Consider the following 19,016-nt stretch of genomic DNA (forward strand, 5'->3'; position numbering starts at 1 on the left):
ATTACTTTCAATGGCGCTGCCCATGCTGTCACAGGTGCGATAATGGCAAAGATTTGTCCCCTATACATCTCTTTCACAGGAGGTTGGTGGCACCTTAAGGGAGGACAGGTGACAGGTTTGTGGTAATAGCTGGAGAGGAATTTGTGGAATGGTATCAAATAATGGCTGGAACGGAGCAAATGGAATGGAACGCATGTGTTCAATGTCATTCCATTTACTCCGTTCCAGCCATTATAATGAGCCATCCTCCCCTCAGCGCCTCCACTGATCTCTATGCCCGTTGTACACACGCATATCTGCCCTTTTATTGTCTAGAAAGGTCCCACCTGATCTTGTTTCCTCCCGCCTGCTTTCTATATTGAATAACATGTATTTCCATTGTTAGAGCGGTCACTCGAATTTCTTGTCAACATAGTTTTTGAGAGAACGCAGGCCGATAGGAAGTAAAACGGAAGCGCGTCACTGCTGAGCTTCTTCTTCTTCGATGGGGTTCAACGACGGTTGGCATCCAATGTTAATGGTGCACTACTGCCACCGATTGGACGGGTTACTGCTGATCTGACCAATCGACAAGGAGTTATACATTTGGTAGCCAATCACACACGACAACACAGTGTCTTTAAAACATTGGCGGTCAAAGCAGACGACAGTGTAACGTTTGCTTTCAGAATTATCGTAATAACGTTTTGCTTTATGTCACATACATCAGTATGATGCAGGTACGAGTTTAATTGTTCGTTTATCAAGGTTCTTCCCACATTGCTGTTGTCTCTAGCTAATAGCTAGCTATACAGCGTTGTTAGAGAATGGCGTTGGCTAGCTAAAATTAGCTCAATGGTGGAGCTAACTTGAAGTACTTGATAAACTATTAAATCTCTTTGCAGAATAAGGAGAATTGTGATCCTAAAGGGCTACATAGACCGGTAGGTTTTGCTACAAATATGTTTTCTCTATTTTTGCTTCCATCCTTTCCATCTGAAATTTGAGCGCGTTGTGTCTAACGTTAACGTAACTAGCAAATAATGTTGGCTAGTTAACCCTTATGTCCGTTTTAGCTGTCTAGCTAGTTAGCCACCATTTGAATTAATTTATTACATTCAGATGACAATTCAGAACGTTGTACCAGTACTGGGGAGTTGGAGGCAATTGGGTTGAATCTAGGATATTTTTTTCTATACGATAGATGGCAACTCCAATGGTTTCTTTGGGTCCTCAGCGAGTTCAGATGCCCTCTGCGCCAGACGCTACAGAGGAGAAAGAAATTACAGGTACATTTCTGTAGCTACTATTTTTGCCTGCGGTGTTTCTATAACTTTTCAGATGCCACATCACACCACAATATAATACACCACCACTTCTGTTGCAACATTCTGAACTCCCATCTCCTTAGGTCCTGGGAGAGAGCTTGCCAGGTCTTCATCCAGTACAGCTCTAGCAAAGTAAATATTCTATCTAACAATACATCACCTGACACTAAATGTGTTTAATCTAAAATTCTTATGTAATATATTTGTACATTCAAGTTGTGGCTTAGCAACTTCTGTTTCTTTTAAGCAGGAAATTCACCATCAATGACTTTGACATTGGGCGGCCACTCGGAAAAGGCAAGTTTGGGAACGTTTACCTGGCCCGGGATAAGAAGCTGGACTTCATCGTGGCGCTGAAAGTGCTCTTCAAGTCTCAGATGGAGAAAGAGGGCGTGGAGCACCAGCTCAGGAGGGAGATTGAGATTCAGTCCCACCTTAGGTCAATAGTTTTGATTGAGACTTTTATTACATTTTTAAAGGGGTGGTTTCTGAGTCACAGATTGAAACATAATACTGGAATGAAATTAATTTTCAATGGATATTTTGTGGAAAACCAGCCCTTTTGAATGTAGAGATATGTGTTGATGTTGCCTTACTATTGTGTTTCTGCAGGCAATGTTGTGGCATGTTGATTACCACCAACATTATGTCTGGAACAATACCAGTATTGTGATTCTCGTTAGTATTGTGGCAAGGAAACAAAACAAGAAGGGGATTTCTGCGGTCCTTCTGTAGCTCAGTTGGTAGAGCATGGCGCTTGTAACGCCAGGGTAGTGGGTTCGATCCCCGGGACCACCCATACGTAGAATGTATGCACACATGACTGTAAGTCGCTTTGGATAAAAGCGTCTGCTAAATGGCATATATTATTATTATTTAACTTCTTTAGGAAAATGGCCCTGATGTTGGAAACCAACATCATTATGTTGTCATCCAGAGTCTAATTTATTTTCCGAGCTACAGCACACTATTTTACATGTGTGGTCTGCTTTGTGTTTTCATTTTTGCCATGGAAGAAAAAAAGTGCGTCCAAGCCCTAACCAATATCATGCAATGTACTTAATTTGGTTCACTTTTGAAACGGACCATAAATTCCTTTAGTTCATTGTGTAAATTGTTCCGATTATGGGAAAACTGAGATTAAATCCTTGCTGTATCCGCCCTCCTTTAGACACCCCAACATCCTGCACTTCTACAACTACTTTCATGACCGCACCAGGGTCTTCCTGATCCTGGAGTATGCGCCGCTGGGGGAGATGTACAAAGAGCTGCAGAAGTGTGGTCGCTTTGATGACCAGCGCACTGCTACAGTAAGACAGGGATCAGTGTTGTGGGCTATTTATAATTAATCTATTCTTACTAATCCTTTGTTTTATTTCACTCTGTATTTGCCCAATAACCCCTCCAATTGTAACATTTTGTAACTGAAAGGTGATTTTTGTTTTATAGATGCTAAAATAATTAACTTGGTATGTATATTCCTACAATGGACTAGTTTTGGCAGGTAGATTCATGAGGCTGACATGACTTTCTTAGCATTTTAAATCCATTGTAATAATCGAATGTGTGTCAAATGTTCTTTGTCAGTACATGGAGGAGTTGTCTGATGCGCTGTTGTACTGCCATGAGAGGAAGGTGATCCATCGGGACATCAAGCCTGAGAACCTGCTGCTGGGATTCCGGGGGGAGCTGAAGATAGCAGACTTTGGCTGGTCTGTCCACGCACCATCCCTAAGGTGAGGGAACCCTGAACAGAACCCTCTCCAGCCTAATATGTTTGCCTTCACAGCATTTACTTTTGGTACAATGTGTGTTTTATGTTGTTGGCAGATTGCGCAGAATTGCTAATCGACAAATCACCTTGTGTTCCAAATACCTACTCATTATGTGATCAAGCGATTAGTGATGTGATTCTTAGCCTCCTCTTGCTCAAACGGATCCCAGCAAAACAAACTGAATGTGACCATACTCAATATGGCTGTCCCCGACAAATCTTGGTCGACTGAAAGTCGTCTGATTTGCCACTTTTAAAATGTGTATTTTTCTATAGACAAACTTGTTTGTAATAAAAATCAACTAAACTCGGCAACAACAAAAAGTCCTCACAGTCAACTGTGTTTATTTTCAGCAAACTTAACGTGTAAATTTTTATATGAACAGATTCAACAACAGACAAACTGAACAAGTTCCACAGACATATGACTAACAGAAATGGAATAATGTGTCCCTGAACGGGGGGGGTCAAAATAAAAAATAACAGTCCGTATCTGGTGTAGCCACCAGTTGCATTAAGTACTGCAGTGCATCTACTCATGGGCTGCACCAGATTTGCCAGTTCGTGCTGTGAGATGTTACCCCACTCTTCCTCCAAGGCACCTGCAAGTTCCCGGACATGTCTAGGGGTGATGTTGCCGGTGATGTCTGGTGAGGACCTGCCTTACAACAGGCCTACAAGCCCTCAATCCAGCCTCTCTCAGCCTATTGTGGACAGTCTGAATACTGATGGGGGGATTGTGCGTTCCTGATGTAACTAGGGCAGTTCCACTGCGAGGACGATCAGCTGTCCTTCCTGTAGCGCTGTCTTAGGCGTCTCATAGTACGGACATTTCAATGTATTTCCCTGGCCACATCTGCAGTCTGCATGCCTCCTTGCAGCATACCAAATGCACGTTCACGCAGATGAGCAGGGACCCTGGGCATCTTTCCTTTTGGTGTTTTTCAGATTCGGTAGAAAGGCCTCTTTAGTGTCCTAAGTTTTCATAACTATGACCTTAATTTCCTACCATCTGTTAGTGTCTTAACAACCTTTCCACAGATGCATGTACATTGCTTATGGTTCATTGAACAAGCATGGGAAACGGTGTTTAAACCCTTTACAATGAAGATCTGGATTTTTAAGAATTGTGTTAGAAAGATGGGGTCCTGAAAAATGACCCTTTTTTGCTGAGTTTATATATTTGCTACTGCTTGACAAAAAAAAATCTTCCTCCACAAACATCAGCCAGTCAAATAATTCGGGTCAGCCTTTGTATTCATTAATTCACTGAGACATGTTTTTCCTTCGTCTTCAACTTGACAGTCTATTTTGTACATATGTAATTTGTTGACTTGCCCCTCTAGGCGCCATACAATGTGTGGAACACTGGACTACCTGCCCCCAGAGATGATTGAGGGAAAGCCCCACGATGAGAAGGTGGACTTGTGGTGCATCGGGGTGCTCTGCTATGAGTGCCTAGTTGGAAACCCCCCTTTTGAAACCGCCAGCAACTCTGAAACATACAAGCGCATCACAAAGGTTAGCATTTTTAGATGGTCGTTAACTTGTTGGCAGAGGCTGCGGATCTGACTTTTCCGGGCCCCTCTTCCTAACAGCTAAAGATCCCGACGCTTCTGTGCGAGATTCTCTACTTTGCACACAATCTCTGCTCTACTCTGTCAAGAACCTGCTATCACATTTCTCACTGTCAATCGTGAATGCTAATTTAAGTTTTACCGGTGACTAGTCCATGCAGCATCTGCATACCAACCATTTGATCTTACTCAATTTCGTGGGGATATATATATATGCATTTAGATCTTGAGTTAGTGTTTTTGAAGTAGCCTACAGGGTTTTGACTGATGTGCAGCGAGCAACCATAGAGTAGCCTGTTCTCTACAAGTAGAGCAGAGACTGCGTAAAGAATCATGCACAGAAGCTTCAGGGCCTTTAGCGGTTTTAATCTTTATGACCATATATTTATCATTTAACAAAAAATATAGTTTTTACTGCTGTTTGACACTGGTGGACCAAAAATAGACATGGTTGATATTAATCAATTAACTAAATGCAGTGGGTGAACAGAAATCTAAATCAAATCCATATTTTGTGTGGCCACCCGTTGCCTTCAAAACAGCATAAATTATTCTAGGTACACTCGCACAAAGTCGGGGATTTTGTAGGCATATTGTCAGGTGTATGATTTAAACAATTACCAAACCGTTGCTAATGATCATCAATTCAATATGTATCAAATCAAATTTTATTTGTCACATACACATGGTTAGCAGATGTTAATGCGAGTGTAGCGAAATGCTTGTGCTTCTACTTCCGACAATGCAGTAATAACCAACAAGTAATCTAACTAACAATTCCTAAACTACTGTCTTATACACAGTGTAAGGGGATAAAGAATATGTACATAAGGATATATGAATGAGTGATGGTACAGAGCAGCATAGGCAAGATACAGTAGATGGTATCGAGTACAGTATATACATATAAGATGAGTATGTAAACAAAGTGGCATAGTTAAAGTGGCTAGTGATACATGTATTACATAAGGATTCAGTCGATGATATAGAGTACAGTATATATGTATACATATGAGATGAATAATGTAGGGTAAGTAACATTATATAAGGTAGCATTGTTTAAAGTGGCTAGTGATATATTTACATCATTCCAGTCAATTCCCATTATTAAAGTGGCTGGAGTTGAGTCAGCGTCAGTGTGTTGGCAGCGGCCACTCAATGTTAGTGGTGGCTGTTTAACAGTGTGATGGCCTTGAGATAGAAGCTGTTTTTCAGTCTCTCGGTCCCAGCTTTGATGCACCTGTACTGACCTCGCCTTCTGGATGATAGCGGGGTGAACAGGCAGTGGCTCGGGTGGTTGATGTCGTTGATCTTTATGGCCTTCCTGTAACATCAGGTGGTGTAGGTGTCCTGGAGGGCAGGTAGTTTGCCCCCGGTGAGGCGTTGTGCAGACCTCACTACCCTCTGGAGAGCCTTACGGTTGAGGGCGGAGCAGTTGCCGTACCAGGCGGTGATACAGCCCGCCAGGATGCTCTCGATTGTAGGTTGAAACACGATCATTAAAAGAAACAGCTGTGTCGGAGGAATAAAACTGGTTGAGGAACAGCCAAACTCTGCGAACAAGGTGAGGTTGCTGTAGACGGATTACTGTCAAAAATCATACACCACGGCAAGACTGAGCCCAGCAACAAGACACAAGGTAGTTTATCAGCAAGGTCTCTCCCAGGCAGAAATTAAGGCAGACGAGGCTTTCCAGATGTGATGTGCTTCTTGCCTGATGAGTCCATTTGAAACCGTTCAGCAAATAAACTGCCTTCTGCTACAGCCAAAGGGCTGGACAGCGGTACATGAATGAGTGCCTGCAGGTAACAGTGACTCGTGGTGGAGGCTCTTTGCAAGTTTGGGGCTGCATTTCTGTTTACATACACCATAGCCATACATTTAAACTCAGTTTTTCACAGTTCCTGACATTTTAATCCTAGTAAAACTCCCCTGTTTTAGATCAGTTAGGATCACCACTTTATTTTAAGACTGTGAAATGTCAGAATAAGTGACTTATTTCAGCTTTTTATTTCTTAATCACATTCCCAGTGGGTCAGTTGTTTTAAATGCACTCAATTAGTATTTGGTAGCATTGCCTTTAAATTGTTTATCTTGGGTCAAACGTTTCGAGTAGCCTTCCACAAGCTTCCCACAATAAATTGGGTGAATTTTGGCCCATTCCTCCTGACAGAGCTGGTGTAACTTGAGTCAGTTTTGTAGACCTTGCTCGTAAACGCTTTTTCAGTTCTGCCCACAAATCGTCTATGGGATTGAGGTCAGGGCTTTGTGGTGGCCAATCCAATACCTTAAATTTGTTGTCCTTAAGCCATTTTGCCACAACTTTGGAAGTATGCTTGGGGTCATTGTCCATTTGGAAGACCCATTTGCGACCAAGCTTTGACTTCCTGACCGTCTTGACGTTGCTTCATTATATCCACAATTTTCCTTCCTCATGAAGCCATCTATTTTGAAGTGCACCAGTCCCTCCTGCAGCAAAGCACCCCTACCACATGATGCTGCCACCCCCCATGCTTCACGGTTGGGATGGTGTTCTTCAGCTTGCAAGCATCCCCCATTTTCCTCCAAACATAACAATGGTCATTATGGCCAAACAATTCTATTTTTGTTTCATCAGACCAGATGATATTTCACCAGAAAGTATGATCTTTGTCCCCATGTGCAGTTGCAAACCGTAGTCTGGCCTTTTTTTATGGTGGTTTTGAAGCATTGGTTTCTTCCTTGCTGAGCGGCCTTTCAGGTTATGTGGATATAGATACTTTTGTACCTGTTTCCTCCAGCATCTTCACAAGGTCCTTTGCTGTTCTGGGATTGATTTGCCCTTTTCGCACCAAGTATGTTCATCTCTAGGAGACAGAACCCATCTCCTTCCTGAGCGGTATGACAGCTGCGTGGTCCCATGGTGTTTGTACTTGCATACTATTGTTTGTTCAGATGAATGTGGTACCTTCAGGCGTTTGGCAATTGCTCCCAAGGATGAACCAGACTTGTGGCGGTCTACAATTTATTTTTCTGAGATCTTGGCTGATTTCTTTTGATTTTCCCATGATGTCAAGCAAAGATGTAGAGTTTGAAGGTAGGCCTTGAAATACATCCACAGGTACACCTCCAATTGACTCAAATTATGCCAATTAGCCTAACGGAAGCTTCTAAAGCCATGACAACATTTCTGGGGAATATTCCAAGCTCTTTAAAGGCAGTCAACTTAGTGTATGTAATCTTCTGACCCACTGGAATTGTGGTACAGTGCATTATTAAAGTGAAATAATGCCTGTAAACAACTGTTGGAAAAATGAGTTGTGTCATGCACAAAGTAGATGTCCTAACCAATCCTATCCAAAACTATAGTTTCTTAACAAGAAATGTGTGGAGTGGTTGAAAAACCTAATATTGACACCAACTTAAACGTGTATGTATAAAATATATTTAATGGTACAATGATTCCTACACTACACTAGCAATTTAGCAACCAGGAAATGACAGCAATTTCCATTAGGGGAAACAGCCACATAGTCAGAACAGCTTTCCCAGTTTGACAACCGATACCTTGAGAGAAATCAATAGCCGAATATCACCGCCAGTCACAACACTGGAGGATATGTTATACTATGAAACACCATCATCCCACTGTTAGTGCCAGAGATTGACATTCTCTGAAATTACAATGCAAAAATTCCACCACAAAAAAGGTGCTACACATTTAAGTATCTGCTATATGGAAAATGCTTTTATGCAACCTAGTTGTAATTTATTCAGAGAATGATTGATCAATTCATCCAGTAACCAATGCATGGGTATGAACAGTGATTAAGGACATCTCCTCCCTCAATGCCTCAGGTGGACCTGCAGTTCCCCAAAGTGGTGTCCGACGGGGCTAGGGACCTGATCTCTAAGCTGCTCCGCCACAGCCCCTCCAAGCGGCTACCGCTGCGAAATGTAATTGACCACCCATGGGTGAAAAACAACTCACGGCGGGTCCTACCTCCTGCCTTTCCTCTCAAGAAACCCTAAAAGCACCGAAGAGACAAATCTATTCACGGTTCCAGTCTGCCATCTACCTGAGTGGGGGACTATATCTTGCACTGCTGATTGGGAGGGACTATGGTGATATGTTTTTCTTTTTTTTCCTTCTCCACTTTCAAGGGTTTCACACCTTATGTTACCCGGGCAATCTTCATCCACAGGGTTTAGAGTAGTCTTTTAACTTCTAATTTCTCTGGTTTCTAAGATCTGAGAGGTTCGGGGGGGGGGCAGTTTGGGGAAAAACTGAACTACATTACTGTCATTTATATTTCAATTTACACCAAGAACAGGTTAAGGCTGCTCTCTACTGGTAGAAATGAGGAAGGCCATTGAGAATATGGATGATTCCTTTATAATTCTTAAATGGATTTCAAGAAGAGGATGTCTGTCTACTAACTAAAAGTCTTTTCAGTTTTTGTACAGCATGTGTGTGTATAACGGCATCTACAAGCAAAGTTTATGTATCTGAAATTTCCTTGTGCAACTGTTTTGAAATAAAAATCATCCCAACTGTGAGGGAACCTTAACCTCTCCTGCCTGATGTTTGCACCACAAATAAATACCTTGAAGTCAGTGTTTGAGATGGTGCAAAAGTGTGGCAAGGATTAATTGAAGTTGTGCAATTTTACCTGCCAAAATGCATATCTTACCACCTTGGAAAGGCTGGTCATGGATCACATCAACAGCATCCTCCCGGATACCCTAGACCCACTCCAACTCGCATACCGCTCCAACAGATCCAAAGATGAATCAATCACACTGCCCTTTCCCACCTGGACAAAAGGAACACCTCTGTGAGAACCTCCCTCTGCAACTGGGTCCTGGACTTCCTGACGGGACCGCCCAGAGGTGGTAAGGGTAGCCATCAACACGTCTGCCACGCTTTACTCCCTAGATCACCCGCGACTTGCTAAACACTACACCCAACACCTTCATTGCGTTTGCTGACGACACAACTATTTGCACCCCCCACGCTGCCGCTGCTCTTATCTATGCATAGTCCCTTTAATAACTACCTACATGTACATGTTACCTCGACACCGGTGCCCCTTTTCGCACCAAGTACGTTCATCTCTAGGAGAAAGAACCCATCTCCTTCCTTAGCGGTATAACGGCTGCGTGGTCCCATGGTGTTTATACTTGCATACTATTGTTTGTTCAGATGACTGTGGTACATTCAGGTGTTTGGAAATTGCTCCCAAGGATGAACCAGACTTGTGGATGTCTACAATTATTTTTCTGATGGCTTGGCTGATTTCTTTTGATTTTCCCATGATGTCAAGCCAAGATGCACAGAGTTTGAAGGTAGGCATTAAAATACATCCACAGGTACACCAATTGACTCAAATTATGCCAATTAGCCTAACAGAAGCTTCTAGAGCCATGACAACATTTCTGGGGAATTTTCCAAGCTGTTTAAAGGCAGTCAACTTAGTGTATGTAATCTTCTGACCCACTACATATTACGTCAATTCCCTCGACACCGGTGCCCCCTGTATATAGCCCTGTTATTTTACTTAATTATTTATCTCTTTTTTTTTACATACTTGGGGTATTTTCTTAACTGCATTGTTGGATAAGGGCTTGTAAAGTAAGCATTTCACTGTAAGGTCTACTACACCTGTTGCATAAAATTAGATTTTTTAAAATAGTGAATGGGAGCATTACATTGCAGTTTTTCAAAACACCCATACATATTTCAGACAAGTTTGTACCGGTGTGCAGATCAGTAGATTGACTGCAGTTTGTACAAGGGTCGAGGAACCCCAGGATTTTGTGGGTCATGTTAGCAATAAACAATGAAACAGCTCCGTCACTGCTTCCAATAAGCCTGTGACCTCACATCTGTGCCATATGCATAAGAACATTTCACCGAGCATCTGTGATGGGACTTGATTTCATGACTGACAGTGGCGAGGTGGCCAGTCCTTCGCTGATCAAGAAGTATTTTCAGTTTTTCCCCCAGTGTACTGTGCCGCCACCATGGGCTTCCTAAATGTATTATACAGGGAGCTACACGCACTGAAAAAGTCCTCTCTCAGGTTCCTCAGACATAGCGTGCACCACAACCAAATCCAGACCTTCAAGCAGGCGTTACAAAAGCCCTGCTTTCTCCCACTTAAAATGAGGCTCAGGTAAATGTCAAGACAAGCCTGCGCTGGCTCCTTCCTCCAACACCAACGTCGTCAGGCGCTAGAGGCTGGGGTAACGGAGGTGCAGGTGCTGGTTGTGATGTCACCCTCGTGCTTAGCCAACTAGCTATAATTATTCAGTGCGCCAGTACCACAACTTAAAGCTAGCTGTCTGCAAAAGTGAACAACCTTTTCTCTCCTCTGTGAGGGGGGGGGGGGACAGTTTGACCCTGTCCTGGGATCCAATGAGCTTCCTAAATAAGGTAAGGAAGGCAATACCGAATGACATTGCATGGCTAGGTGCCCAATCAGAATGCCTTTTGGGATTTGAACCACTACATTTTACATTATTACATCACACTTTCTCCCCTACACACCGGCATATAGCCTTTGTCCCGGTCTGCGCTACTGGCAAGCCCATTGGCCACCAGGCATGGTAGTTAATATACCAATTGTTATGTTTATGGGAAACAAAACTGGGGGTGGGCACAAATTCTAGCTGGGGATCCATACCTGGCTTTGCCACCCCGTAGAGCCGGTGTTGTGCCGAAAACCTCTCCCCTGCCAGAACCCCCCCCTTCTCAATTCTATATTATTGCCTATCCTGATGTGAAGTTTGTTCTATAGAAAGTATTTGACTCTGTGTGCCACAGAAAGTATTTGAATCTGGACACAAAATTAAGGATATTAGAGGGGGGGGGGTTTGGCAAAGCTATTTTCTTGCCTGCCGAAATCTGAAACATTTTGGTAGCTCATGTTGACCAGTAGTGTGCCACAGAAATGATTTGACTAGCCACAAAATGAAGTAAATTAGAAGGGGGGAGGGGAGGATTTTGGCAAGGCTATTTTCTTGCCTGCTGAAACCCCCCCTCCCCTTCTCTCTTCTCTTGGTACTGCTACAGAAAGCAAAAGTAGAGTATAAAGAAACATAAACACTTATTTTAGAAACATATTGTAATGTTTAAGATAATACACATATTATCATACAGTAACATAAAAACATCACAGGAAGTTAAGTTAGTTAATAAACATTAAAAAGGAAATACAAATTTTGATCTTTGCACAATAAGATATAAAATGACAAATCAAATATAAAAAGACAAATAACAAACAAATACTGGAAAGCCACAACAGCTCGACTGAACATTTAGTCCACTTTTTATGGAAAGATTTCAGGTGATGCCGTCGCCTTGAACTCAAGCCTAACCAAGTCCTGACAGGCAGCGCAGAAGTAATCCTCCAATGATGGGATGGTTTTCATACAGGACTGGTGGAACCATCGTGGGCAGCGTGGTCACAACCACTCTGAAATGTATGCTGAAAAATGTTAAGATATTTTAAACATTTAAATACATTTTCTTGAATTACAATTATTTCATTATCAGACCAAGCAGATAATACTACCTCTATGAAATATTACTGCTTATACAAATTCGTACTTGTAAAAATGTGCCTTTAGAAGTGAACAAGCAATTACCCCGTTAGTATTTTCCTCATTATTGCCCACATCACAATGTAGAAAGCTTGCTTGGTTGACTGGCTGTTAAAATTCCACACCAGATGGAACATGTAGGCAGTGATGGTCTGGCAGAAAAAAAGAAAGACAATGAAGGTAAATCAAGTTATTCTTAGAATGTGATTTTTTAAAATAACATTGCAGTTGATGAACTCAGTCAACAGATGTATTGTCCTGTTCATCCTTTCTACCAATCCATTAATCTGGGGATGGTACGGTGAGCAGAGACTTCTTCGGATCGCCAGAGTCTTGCAGACATTTTTTGTTGATCTTTTAATATAAAAGGGGAAAGTTAAAGTTGAGTAACACAGTTACTATTTACTTCATTGACAATCTCCTTCCCTTGGTCTGTGAGTATACGTTTGGGTGCCTCAAACTGACAGACAAATGTGATTATGCAGTCTGTGACCTCCTTAGCAGACTTTGTGTGGGGGGGTTATGCCTGTGGCCATTTAGTGAGGTAGTCAATCATAACACAGATATACTGGTGTCTGCTGTCTGTTTGTGTCAGTTTGCCGATAAGGTCCATCCCAAGTAGTTCAAATGGCTGCGTGACCTTGAGGAAACATTGAACACACTTTACATTAAGTGTGTATTAGCTATGCTGTAGGTATATATCAACACCTGTAGTAACAACATTGTAGATTGAATTGCTATGTAATTAACCTATCTGTTATGTTAGGGTCACCTACATCACACACGCTAAGACACACACAAACTTAAATGCACCATTTTATGTGAAAATTTGCTAGCAACAGCAAGCTAGCTAAATAGGACAAATTAGCTAGCAACTGCAAACTAGCTAGCTTGATTGCCATAAATATTTAATGCTTTTCAACCTGTCCACAAATTATTATAATTGGTTCAGTTTGTTTTTATATTTCAACCTGCGTGTCGTGATCACGTTTGGTGTGGGGGGACAAAATCAATTAGCGTAGAAAGAGATAGAAATCAATCCTAATCCAGGCAACTGACTGTATGCAATATTCAATCAGTGAGCAGAACAGTTTACATGACTCTTCATAGCTTTCTGTTTGTAAATCAGACCCAGTTGTCATGTCAGCACAGCTGTAAGTACTGCTGCATACCACAACAAAAAAAGACATGCCCGAGGGGCCAGGCTTCCAGTCTGGAAACACGTTTTCTACGCTCTTTGGCTTAAAGATTTGAAGACAGAAATCTGTGGAAAGCTTGATATACTGCCATTAAATGTTCAATTTGATCAATGTTTTCCTGCATGTGTATGCCACATCTTCCATTATCCATTGGCCTTTTTAGAATATTGCATGGAATAGAAAAATAGCTTGTCAGATGTCTAAAATGTTGTGTCCTTTCGGGACTTTATCATCGAGACACTACAGCAGATTGTATATTTATGTACACAAATGCAATTTATGTAGATTTGCCTTTATTGTAACTTATGAACCAATGAGCTGAAGTTCTGAAATGCGTTAATATAAATGTATATCACTCAACATGTGGTGCAGTGATGTGTTCAATGAGCAAGAATAAACTGCAAAACGTATACACATTAGGTAGTTTGTTAAAAAAAAACTTTATTGCCATTTCACTATCGATTATACACTTAAAACCCATAAGAGCAACAATTTAAGACTACTTCCATTTGAATTAAATACAAAAACAATGCATCAGAATTATCAACATTCTGCTACAGTACGCAAGATGGGAGTATTATTAAACCAATGACTTAAACATATTTTAGTAATGCAAACTTTATTACAAAAACAATTACTTCATGCCATGCTCCTTGCTTTACTTCGAGAACAGAATCAACCTTCAAGTTTTACAAGTCTTAACTTCATAGATGGAAAAGCAAAATAGCAAGTTTAGCAAACAGTCGTATGTACTGACAGGGCCTGAAAACAGGGTCGGGGTCAATTCCAGAAGTAAACTGACATTCCAATTCCTACTCAGATTTTCCTAAATGCTTCTCTATGAGGAAACATTTGGTTTTTTGTTTACTTCCAGAAATAACTGAATTAAAATGGAATTGACCCCAAACCTGCGTGGAGGCTCAGAGAAGAGACATGTCATGGTTTGACTATGAAATTCAAAACCTTACGAAAAAAAAAGAAAGCTAGATTAAGTAACACATATTACAGCATTCTGAACATGGAAACTGTACACTGTAACCCTAACTTGACACTTAAAAGCATTGAGTGGTTAGCATCCATGAGTATATACACAATTGTGCCACGATACTCAACAAAATAATTGTCCACTTACAGAATATTGTACAATGAGACCAGTGCTTTTTCAATTTACACAGAAGAGGGGGTTAACCCAGAAAAAGAAAGCCAGGATAAGAGCAGGGTTTTGGGGTGGGTAAAGCCAAGGCTGGGTGGGTATCGGGTCGAGGCTGGCTAACACATTGGATAGACTGGGTATAGAGATGAGCTTGGGGGTCAGGGGTCGTTTATTGGCGGTTGCTCTTTATCCGTTCCAGCCTCTTCTTGAGGTCGTCGAGGTTGGCGGAGGGGGACGAGCATCGAGTGGGACTGTGGGAGTGGGACTGCTCCTGCTGGAAGTGGGACTCGCGGGACTCTTTGAGCTGAGACAGTTTGCTTTGGAGCATGTCTGTGGAGGAGGCCACCGAGGGCTTGGACAGAAGGGACGTGATGGGACGCATCGGTCCACTGTCCCCCTCCTCCTGCTGCAACAGCTGAGCCTGCTATTAGGATGGAGATGAGAGAGGAGCGAGAGAGAGAAGAGAAAATGAGGGACGGGAAAGAGAAGGAGAGAAAGAGAACAGGTGATCAGCTTTCAAATTTAAAGTAAGCAAGCCAAGAAACGATGCTACATTACTGTGGGTATGACAAGCTATAATATAATGGGGACACTCATTAATACAGCAAGTATTCAATTTCTACATCATCATAATACGAATGTGAAATTGTAAGCCGAGTGGCACCAATGTGATCAACATTAAACTAACCCTGGAGTTGTTCTCCAGTCCTTGTCTCTGTCTCAGAATCTTCAGTCTCTCGTAGTACACTGCAGGTTTCATCTCCTCTCCGTTCAGAGGCACTGAGCCAGAGTCTAGGCCATGTTGGGGAATCACTGGAACAGAGAAACATTTAACTTCAACAGACCTCGTCACAGCAACTGAAGCGCTTTTCAAGCAGTCCAGCACATGCATATACAGTAATATGCATTCGTCAAGTATTCAAACACCGTGACTTTTTCCACTTCAATCAAATAACATTTTATTGGTCACATACACATGGTTAGCAGATGATAATGTGAGTGTAGCAAAATGCTTGTGCTTCTTTCAATTACTAGCCTAACGCTTTAACCACTAGGTTTCCTGCCGCCCATATATTAAAGTGTCCAGTGATTGGGTCTCAATGTAGGCGGCAGCCTCTCTAAGTTAGTGATTGCCGTTTAGCAGTTTTATGGCCTTGAGGTTGAAAAACAGCTTCCATCTCTTGGTCCCAGCTTTGATGCACCTGTACGGACCTCGCCTTCTTGATGATAGCGGGGTAAACAGGCAGTTTGTTGTCCTTGATAATCTTTTTGGCCTTCCTGTGACATCAAGTGCTGTAGGTGTCATGGATGGCAGGTAGTGTGCCCCCGGTGATGCTCACCCTGCATAGAGCCTTGCGGTCGAGGGCGGTGCAGTTGCCGTACCAGGCTATGATACAGCCCAACAGCATGCTCTCGATTGTGCACCTGTAAAAGTTTGTAAGGGTTTTGGGTGACAAGCCAAATTCTCGTCGTTGTTGGTTATCAAGCCAACTACTGTTGTGTCGTCTGCAAACTTGATGATTGAGTTGCATGACCACCAGTTGTGGGTAAACAGGGAGTACAAGAGAGGGCTTAGCACACAGTCTTGTGGAGCCCCAGTGTTGAGGGTCAGCGAAGTAGAGATGTTGTTTCCTACCTTCACCACCTGGGGGTGGCCCGTCAGAAAGTCCAGGACTCAGTTGCACAGGGTGGGGTTGGAGGGTACTATGGTGTTGAATGCTGAGCTGTAGTCGATGAACAACATTCTTATAGGTATTATTTTTGTCTAGATGGGATAGGGCAGTATGCAGTGTGATGGCGATTATGTCGCCTGTGGACCTGTTGGGGCGGTGGGAATAAATATATCTGAATGACAGTATGAGGACTGGTCTTAATAAATCAAATAAGATTTTTCTGGTAATGTAAGGATTATTTTGCTCTTCACTCGCAGTCAGTAGCCTAGGCCTCCGCCTGACCGGTCAGGTTGTATAGCGCCATATTTTCCTAACAGAAACCCTTAATTACAATTGCTTTAACCGTGATTGAAAAATGTATCAATGCTCCCTTTGTCATTTAGTTTTATAACTAAAATGCTTGACTGCATTTAAAGACATAGATGACTTGTATGCTGTTTGATGACGTGCACAAATTAATTGATTGATGTACTGTATATTTAAGTAGGCCTTTATGCCAATAAGTAAGTTCTTAAGTTTCTTCTGTTGAACCATTCCATTGTTGATTTACTTCTGTATTTTGATTCGTTGTCCTATTGCGTCACCAAACTTCTGTTGAGCTTCAATTGGCGGACAGATAGCTTAACATTCTCCTGCAAAATGTCTTGATAAACTCCGTAGATGATAGCAAGCTGTTCAGGCCCTGAGGCAGAAAAGCAGCCCCAAACCATGATGCTCCCTCGACTATACTTTACAGTTGGGATGAGATTTTGATGTTGGTGTGCTGTGCCTTTTTTTCTCCACACATAGTGTTGTGTTCCTGTGCTGTGTTCCAATGGTTTTTTTTGGACAGCAGTGGCTTCTTCCGTGGTGTCCTCCCATGAACAACATTCTTGTTTAGTGTTTACATATCATAGACTTGTCAACAGAGATGTTAGCATGTTCTAGAGATTTCTGTAAAGGCTTTAGCTGACACTCTAGGATTCTTCTTAACCTCATTGAGCATTCTGCACTCTTGCAGTCATCTTTGCAAGACGGCCATTCCTAGGGAGAGTAGCAACCGTAGTGAACTTTCTCCATTTATAGACAAATTGTCTTACTGTGGACTAATGAACATCAAGGCTTTTAGAGATACTTTTGTAACCATTTCCAGCTTTATGGAAGTGAACAATTCTTAATCTTAGGTCTTCTGAGATCTCTTTTGTTTGAGGCATGGTTCACATCAGGCAGTGCGCCTCTTGTGAATTGCAAACTCAAGATTTGTGTTTTTTTTTAACAGGGCATGGCAGCTCTAAACGACATATCCAATCTCATCTCATTGATTGGAGTCTAGGTTAGCTGACTCCTGATTCCAATTAGCTTTAGGAGAAGCCATTAGCCTAGGGGTTCACATACTTTCCCCCAACCTACACTGTGAATGTTTAAATTATGTATTCAATATATACAAGAAAAATACAAGAATGTGTGTGTTATTAGTTTAAGCACACTATGTTTGTCTATTGCTTGTGACTTCGATGAAGATCAGATCACATTTGATGACCAATTTATGCAGAAATTCAGGTAATTCCAAAGGGTTCACATACTTTTTCTTGCCACTAACTTATTTTGAACAAAAGCCAGGACTGAGAAAGTCACTCAGCCCTATTCTGTTCCTGCTTCTGTTGCCTATTCTCATTGTCATGTTGGTTTTGTCAGACTACACAGTTGCCTAATAAACATATACATTTTAAAACAAAAAATAATACATCTAATTCATTACAGTTCCCGGTTTACAGTAGTGATGGACAGCAGGAGGCATTTTGAAAACATGTTGTTTTCAAACACTTGTTTTTCACACAAGTGTAGCAGGTTGTAGAATTCTGCAAACAACGTTTCCACTCCGAGAATGAGAATGGTAAATGACTGTAATTAATACATTCATTCAAGACTTTGGAATACGAAAGAAGCCATCTAACTATGATGGGCTATTAGCAGGACAATGGGAAAGGAGGGTAGCGGGAGCATTGTATTTAAAGCCACAGATTTTAAATAGTAAAGAAATACAAATCAAATTCAATAACATATATTTCTACCACAGTAGATGCTGTGTTTCTGGTTGCTGGACGACATTAAAAACAGTCAAATGCATTTGTGAATTCAATTGCTTTAGCTGACATGTTGCGGTTTATTAATAGTTTAATTACTTAAAGGCTCCTTTCTCTTCTCTGTGCTAGTTCGTTTAAGAATACAAAAGAAGCATCCCACCCTTGATGGACTATCAGCAGGACAATAGACTTTTGCCGAGTTTAGGGACTTTATATGTATTCATGGGTGTTTGCGAGGCATGTCACTTCTCTCACACTTTTGCATAGCCCACCACATGCACTGTTTTCGAACCACATCTGGATGGATCCATAACAAATTACTATGGGAATAAACATCACTGAATAACATAAAATATTGGAACAAAGTAGGCTAACGATGGCAACAAATTGTTGCTTACTGAAACTCCCAAAGTCATCCAATTGTTATAGTGGGATTTGAAGCAATAGCCTACCCGCATGTGGTCAACTATTTCAGCACCGTTTTGTGCTGCTCCGAGACAAGCATGGTCTTGATAAATCAATGAGATTTTTTTTTTTCACTGAATCTTTGGGTATTGGTTAGCCTACAATTAGGGTGTGGAAAGTTAGGATTATTTTGATCTTCACTCGCAGTCACTTAGTAGCCTAGGCCTACTCCCGACTGGACACGTTGTACAGCGGCATATTTTCCTCATATTATAACA

General features: G+C 41.7%; 2 protein-coding genes across 7 annotated transcripts in view; one reads left to right on the plus strand and one right to left on the minus strand.

Moving 5' to 3' along the window:
- The first annotated feature begins 598 nt into the window (after positions 1-598).
- On the plus strand, positions 599-9,208 carry LOC123993122 (aurora kinase B-like). 4 transcript variants are annotated; one of them, XM_046294938.1, is made up of 9 exons: positions 599-719; positions 885-923; positions 1,184-1,268; positions 1,391-1,439; positions 1,555-1,746; positions 2,479-2,617; positions 2,895-3,043; positions 4,428-4,602; positions 8,496-9,208. In XM_046294938.1, the coding sequence occupies exons 1-9, from the start codon at positions 711-713 to the stop codon at positions 8,667-8,669; spliced, it is 1,011 nt and encodes a 336-aa protein (XP_046150894.1). In that variant the 5' UTR covers positions 599-710; the 3' UTR covers positions 8,670-9,208. The 4 variants fall into 4 exon arrangements, with proteins under 4 accessions (XP_046150894.1, XP_046150903.1, XP_046150912.1 ...); XM_046294947.1 differs by having other exon boundaries at positions 600-719; positions 1,558-1,746; XM_046294956.1 differs by having other exon boundaries at positions 609-719; positions 1,217-1,268.
- Positions 9,209-13,865: 4,657 nt separating this feature from the next.
- LOC124004024 (cytoskeleton-associated protein 5-A-like) overlaps positions 13,866-19,016 on the minus strand; it is a 41,602-nt gene continuing 36,451 nt past the window's right edge. For all 3 annotated transcript variants that reach the window (XM_046312777.1, XM_046312761.1, XM_046312769.1), the window contains 2 exons: positions 15,286-15,410; positions 13,866-15,021 (listed from right to left, as the gene is read on the minus strand). In XM_046312777.1, the coding sequence (XP_046168733.1) occupies positions 14,767-15,021; positions 15,286-15,410 (380 nt within the window). In that variant the 3' untranslated portion in view covers positions 13,866-14,766. The remainder of the gene's footprint in view (positions 15,022-15,285; positions 15,411-19,016) is intronic.

This window comes from Oncorhynchus gorbuscha, linkage group LG02 (genome assembly GCF_021184085.1).
Source record: "Oncorhynchus gorbuscha isolate QuinsamMale2020 ecotype Even-year linkage group LG02, OgorEven_v1.0, whole genome shotgun sequence".
In the NCBI taxonomy this organism is placed as follows: domain Eukaryota; kingdom Metazoa; phylum Chordata; class Actinopteri; order Salmoniformes; family Salmonidae; genus Oncorhynchus; species Oncorhynchus gorbuscha.

Excerpts from the sequence above, each read along its gene's own strand:
- LOC123993122 (XM_046294938.1), top strand. Across the intron at positions 924-1,183 it reads CTAAAGGGCTACATAGACCG|ATGGCAACTCCAATGGTTTC; the intron begins GTAGGTTTTGCT and ends TCTATACGATAG. Across the intron at positions 1,440-1,554 it reads TCCAGTACAGCTCTAGCAAA|CAGGAAATTCACCATCAATG; the intron begins GTAAATATTCTA and ends GTTTCTTTTAAG.